Raw genomic sequence first — 6,907 nt, 5'->3', positions numbered from 1 at the left:
AGAGAGAGAGAGAGAGAGAGAGAGAGAGAGATTGAGCGAGAGCGAGAGAGGAGAGGAGAGGGCCCATGGGGACTCTTTCTAGGTTTGATTGTGGGCTACTGCATGGTTATATACATGTTAGAGATAAGAAGAGTTCTCGAGTTGCTTGGAATTCCCTACGCGATGCTACACACGCCCACCGATTCTCTTTGCAAACGCACCCTCATCAAAGTCTTCAAAGGATACTGATGGGAGAGGTACTTTTTATTGTTCCATCGTTAGAACCTTTCGTTTATCTCGTTTTCTGGTATTACATTAAATCGAGAATGTAGACTGAGAAAAAAATTATTTTTGCCAAATATCCATTTACTTGAGAGAAGTATTTATTTTTTCAATACTGTATTTCTCCAGTCAAGTAATTGCGAGGCAATCCTTATTAGGTTTCAATGATGACAATTATATTGCTCTAGAAGATAATCATGTTAGTTATGATCTTGAGTGAACTCCCTCAATAATTATCAACATTAAATAATTAGTCGAAATTCTTTCCTCTAGAAAATGAGAAATTTAGTAAAAATGAATAATCCTTGGAGGAGCATCCAAAGTTATGTGCAACATAGTCATCCTCTAGAGCAACATGATTGTCATAATCGAAACCTAACTCGGCTCGTCTGTGCATGACCCGACGGGAGAAATACAGTATTGAAAAAATAAATATTTCCCTCAAGTAAATGGATATTTGACAGAAATAATTTTTTCTCTCAGTCTATATTTTTTTCTTGTTAAAATTCTTTCTTGCGAAAAATGAAAAATGTGAAATTATTTTGAACGTTTCGAAAGGGCTGTCCGAGGGTCTACTCACTCCGTAATTGAGTGACACCATAATTTCGAAATGAAATCGATTTCGGGTGGTTTCAGTGATTTCGGAACACATGATTTCGGTGATTTCGAGCGTCACGGGAGGTGATTTTATGGTGTCGAATGATTTCATTAATTCGAAATCAGTGATTTCAGAAAAATAAAGTAGCTCTGTGAAGGTGGCACCCCACTTTATGAATTGAAACGAAAATTTGATATTTGGTAGATTTTGATCGCCACATGATAGTAGTAGCATTTTTTTTGTTTGTAGTTGAAAAATAAGCGCCCCATACATTTTCAAAAGACAGGAACTATTTCATAGTTACAGCTAAAAGGACATCGGATTCTTATCTGCAATCGTTTGTAGTTGATTGTAGTTTTGAAATTTTTCCTATCCGACTTCAAATAAACGCCTCATTCATTTTCGAACGACAGTTAGGAACTATTTTGTAGTTGCAGCTCAATTGGCATCGGATTTTCATCTGCAATCGTTTGTAGTTGATTGTAGTTTTGAAATTTTTCCTATCCGACTTCAAATAAACGCCTCATTCATTTTCGAACGACAGTTAGGAACTATTTTGTAGTTGCAGCTCAATTGGCATCGGATTTTCATCTGCAATCGTTTGTAGTTGATTGTAGTTTTGAAATTTTTCCTATCCGACTTCAAATAAACGCCTCATTCATTTTCGAACGACAGTTAGGAACTATTTTGTAGTTGCAGCTCAATTGGCATCGGATTTTCATCTGCAATCGTTTGTAGTTGATTGTAGTTTTGAAATTTTTCGAATCCGACTTCAAATAGACGCCTTATTTATTTTTGAAAGACAGGAACTATTTTGCAATTGCAGCTCAATTGGCATCGGATTTTGCTCTGCAATCGTTTGTAGTTGTTTGTAGTGTTTGCAGATTGTCAGTCCAATGAAAAAAATTGACGGTATGGTTTTTATGAAATGGTTCCGAAAAATTATTTTTCATAAAGAACCTGAAAAAGATCAGATATGTAAAAGGATTTGGTTGTAGTTGTTTTGAATGGTGGACAAAATTAGGAATAATGAAAGATTCTTATCTGTAATCGTTTGTAGTTGATCTTATTCCCGAAATTTTTTCAATCCGAATTCAAATAATCATGTCATTCATTTTCGAGAGATACTTAGGAACTATCCTGCAGTTCCAGCTTAACTGACATCGGATTCTTTTCTGCAATCGCTTGTTGATTGTAGTTTTGAAATTTTTTCAATCCGAATTCAAATAATCATGTCATTCATTTTCGAGAGATACTTAGGAACTATCCTGCAGTTCCAGCTTAACTGACATCGGATTCTTTTCTGCAATCGCTTGTTGATTGTAGTTTTGAAATTTTTTCAATCCGAATTCAAATAATCATGTCATTCATTTTCGAGAGATACTTAGGAACTATCCTGCAGTTCCAGCTTAACTGACATCGGATTCTTTTCTGCAATCGCTTGTTGATTGTAGTTTTGAAATTTTTTCAATCCGAATCCAAATAAGTGTTCTATTCATTTTCATAGTCCAAGTGGAGACTGAATGATAGCTATAGCCAAACTGATGACGGATTCCTGCCTACAATCGTTTGTAGTTTGTAGTACTCATAGATTTCCAATCCAATGGAAAAGAAGGACGTGAGGAAGATCAGATACATAGGAGGATTCGTTTTTAGTTGTTTGTAGTACTAAGAAAAATTGAAAATGAAATAGATTCTCATATGCAATCATTTGCAGTTAATCGTAGTTTCGGAATTTCGTCAATTCGAATTCAAGTAAGCCTTCAATCCATTTTCGAAAAACAGTTAGGAACTATTTTATAGCCGGAGCTTAAGTGATATGGGATTTACATCTGCAATCGTTCGTAGTTGATTGTAGTTTTGAAATTTTTTCAATCCGAATTCAAATAAGTGTTCTATTCATTTTCATAGTCCGAGTGGGGACTGAGTGATAGCTATAGCCAAACTGATGAGGGATTCCTGCCTACAATCGTTTGTAGTTATTTGTAGTACTCATAGATTTCCAATCCAATGAAAAAGAAGGACCTGAGGAAGATTAGATACATAGGAGGATTCGTTTTTAGTTGTTTGTAGTAGTATGAAAAATTGGAAATGAAAAAGATTCTTGTATGCGATAATTTGCAGTTAATTGTAGTTTCGAAATTTCGTCAATCCGAATTCAAGTAAGCCTTCAATCCATTTTCGAAAAACAGGAAGTATTTTATAGCTGGAGCTAAAGTGATATGGGATTTACATCTGCAATCGTTTATAGTTAATTGTAGTTTTGAATTTTTTTCAATCCGAATTCAAATAAATGTTCTACCGATTTTTTGAGCCCAAGTGGGGACTGAGTGATAGATATAGCTAAAATGACGACGGATTCCTGTCTACAATCGTTTGTAGTTGTTTGTAGTACTCATAAATTTCCAATCCAATGGAAGAGAAGGACGTGAGGAAGATCAGATACCTAGCAGGATTCGTTTTTAGTTGTTCGAAAAATTTCAAAACTACAATTAACTGCAAATGATTACATATGAGAATCTACTTCATTTCCAATTTTTGTTACTACTACAAACAACTAAAAACAAATCCTTCTATGTATCTGATCTTCCTCACGTCCTTCTTTTCCATTGGATTAGAAATGTATGAGTACTACAAACAACTACAAATGATTGTAGACAGGAATCCGTTGTCATTTTAGCTATATCTATCACTCAGTCCCCACTTGGGCTCAAAAAATTGATAGAACGTTTATTTGAATTCGGATTGAAAAAAATTCAAAACTACAATTAACTACAAACGATGGCAGATGGGAATCCCATGTCAATTAAGTTGCAACTATAAAATAGTTCCCAACTGTTTTCTGAAAATGGATTGAAGGTTTACTTAAATTCGGATTGACGAAATTTCGAAACCACAATTAACTGCAAATGATTGCATATAAGAATCTTTTTCATTTCCAATTTTTCATACTACTACAAACAACTAAAAACGAACCCTCCTATGTATCTGATCTTCCTGATGTCCTTCTTTTCCATTGGATTGGAAATCTATGAGTACTACAAACAACTAAAAACGATTGTAGGCAGGAATCCGTCGTCAGTTTGGCTATCGCTCTCAGTCAGTCCCCACTTGGACTATGAAAATGAATAGAACACTTATTTGAATTCGAATTGAAAAAATTTCAAAACTACAATCAACAAGCGATTGCAGAAAAGGATCCGATGTCAATTAAGCTGGAACTGCAGGATAGTTCCTCAGTATCTCTCGAAAATGAATGACATGATTATTTGAATTTGGACTGAAAAAATTTCGGGAATAAGATCAACTACAAACGATTGCAGATGAAAATCCGATGCCAATTGAGCTGCAACTACAAAATAGTTCCTGTCTTTCGAAAATGAATGAGGCGTTTATTTGAAGTCGGATAGAAAAAATTCCAAAAGGGCAATCAACTACAAACGATTGCAGATGAAAATCCGATGCCAATTGAGCTGCAACTACAAAATAGTTCCTGTCTTTCGAAAATGAATGAGGCGTTTATTTGAAGTCGGATAGAAAAAATTCCAAAAGGGCAATCAACTACAAACGATTGCAGATGAAAATCCGATGCCAATTGAGCTGCAACTACAAAATAGTTCCTGTCTTTCGAAAATGAATGAGGCGTTTATTTGAAGTCGGATAGAAAAAATTCCAAAAGGGCAATCAACTACAAACGATTGCAGATAAGAATCCGATGTCCTTTTAGCTGTAACTATGAAATAGTTCCTAACTGTCTTTTGAAAATGTATGGGCCGCTTATTATTCGACTACAAACAAAAAAATTGCTACTACTATGATGTGCCGATCAAAACCTACCAAATATCAAATTTTCGTTTCAATTCATCAAGGTGGGGTGCCAACTTCACAGAGCTAAATAAAGTTAATAAATAATAGAGGTGGGGCAAAACGAGTTGTGTCAAATTATAAAAAATCAAAACTGGCAATAATAACTGGCAAATAATAACGAATTCATTTGATTCCACTCCGCCAATCTTGAGCTAATGACGATGAAAAGCGGTTTATTTTACCATTTTGCTATGGCAGTGAGTACAGCATTTTATTATCATCGTTGGCAGACGTGTTAATTTCAAAATCACGAATTACGTGCACGATTCGGACTACGCCAGTGTGCCACTGATTTCGGTGATTTCATTGATTTCAGATGATTTCATGTGATTTCGGAGAGCTGAAATTATTTGATTTCAGTGATTTCGCAGTGATTTCGGAATGATTTCATGCCAGAGTGGCGCCGTGATTTTGGGAGTGAGTAGCCCCTCGGGGCAGTCTCATTGTTGTAAGAGTTGATGGGACTTGTACTTACTTATATTATAGAAGTTACCCGATGGGGTGCGTACAAGACAGGAAGGTTCAAGATCCGGATCACGTTCGTGTTCACTTGCTGCGTGGCTTCCTGGTAGTCTTCCGTTGAGCCTGCTCATTGTAGGATTACGAGGTGGCACATCGGGAGGGCCCCTAGGTGCCGTGTTATCCAATAAACACCCTGAAATCATACATAATATTGAGAAATTTCTTCAAACATCGTTTTTATTGGAAAAAATATCTCTCAATAAATTGTTCCAAAAATCTTCACAAAATTCTTTGAGTTGTAAGCTTCCATCTCATTATTTGAAACCCGAAGGACTCTCAACCAGTCGAGTTAACTTTGCGCAAAAAAAAGAAAATAACCCGGCATTCGGACATAGACACAAAGCCACGAGATGATGGCACGAGTTTCGTCTTCCAGTCAAGAGGGATATCCCTAGGACGGTAACCATGAAATTCCCAAGAAAAGTAATTCCATAACGTCGAGTGTTCAAAAGAATGCAGTACTTGAGTCCCTCAAGTTTGAGGGACTGTGAAATTTCAAAAACTGTCCGGCGTCTCAAGTGGCTTCGACGCGGGTGGTGGTAGTACCCCCCCCTCCCAACCAACCGGCTCACCGATTGTGAGACGAGAGTGCTTTGTACCATAGACAAAATGCAGAAGCGCAAAAAATTCGGTACGGTTGCTTCTTTGTCGTCGAGTGGCAGTCAATGAATTTTTTTGTCACATTTTCAGTACCTCAAAGGACATGAGTTTTTGGAAAGAAAATCCTCAGACCTATATCGATTTCACCAAATTGTCCCGGATTTAAGCCAAACATTTTTCTGGGATCGATACAGTGTTTTTTCCTTCAACATTCCTTTTATTTTCGCCGTGCGCTTCGCTGAGCCAATGTTTCTCCACAGAGCCAAAATGCACTTGGATTCGTGCTTACTTTTACTTTTTTTGTTTTTTTTACGATCCAACTTTACCCCGGACAAGTTTCGGCACCCGGATCACTTCTCCCTTGGCCATTCGTTCCCGTTTTTTCTGAGAGGGAAACGAGTGGAAAAGTAAAGTAGGAGAAAGAGCGAAATATACGCGAAACGGGAGGCAACTGACTTAGAAGTTGCTCGGGATCACGTATACTGGCTATGCATCAAATTCGAATCGCTGTGAGGATTGATGTCCGTTGGGGAACATGGGGTGCACTTGGGTTTACGAGTTCGTACCAGATTGTTGCCTGATTTTGAGAAAATTTATTTGCAAAGTTGAGAGGGCATTTTATGATACAAATTTATTCGTAAATTAGGAGACTTTTTTGAGCATTTTCTCATGTATTCGAAGAAAGAAATTTACGATTTAAAAGGAGGTTCGGGCCCGCTCTCGACCGATTACACTCGGGAATATCGTCAGAGAAAGATTCCGTCACCAAAATTTTGCTCTTTCATCATCGCTTGAACAAAGTAGAGAAATAAATTGTCTATTTTTTCCAAGTTGCCAGAAACTTTCCTGTCTATCAAATAGCTCTTCCCGTTGTGCCTTTTATACCCCTTCAGCTCCAAGAAAATTCAGTGTTCGTTAACAGCTGTTTTCAGATAATTAAACTACGGAAATGACTCAAAATTTTGCCACATCAATGGTTCGATCTGAAAAAATGTTTTTCCAGCTCATGTTCCTCGTAGAAATCAGAGCATCAAAACCATTTTTCACATGGTTATTTTT

General features: G+C 36.9%; 1 protein-coding gene across 1 annotated transcript in view; it reads right to left on the bottom strand.

Annotated features, from left to right (window-relative positions):
* LOC107047988 (teneurin-m) overlaps nucleotides 1–5,353 on the bottom strand; it is a 38,070-nt gene extending 32,717 nt beyond the window's left edge. The window contains exon 1 of the mRNA XM_015270927.1: nucleotides 5,202–5,353. Within this exon, the coding sequence (XP_015126413.1) occupies nucleotides 5,202–5,319 (118 nt within the window). The 5' untranslated portion in view covers nucleotides 5,320–5,353. The remainder of the gene's footprint in view (nucleotides 1–5,201) is intronic.
* Nucleotides 5,354–6,907: the final 1,554 nt, after the last annotated feature.

Source organism: Diachasma alloeum, unplaced genomic scaffold, assembly GCF_001412515.2.
Source record: "Diachasma alloeum isolate Michigan unplaced genomic scaffold, Dall2.0 Dall_scaffold_00184, whole genome shotgun sequence".
Lineage (NCBI taxonomy): Eukaryota > Metazoa > Arthropoda > Insecta > Hymenoptera > Braconidae > Diachasma > Diachasma alloeum.
Note: the sequence above shows the minus strand (reverse complement) of the source record. Positions and strands in the feature narration are given on the sequence as shown.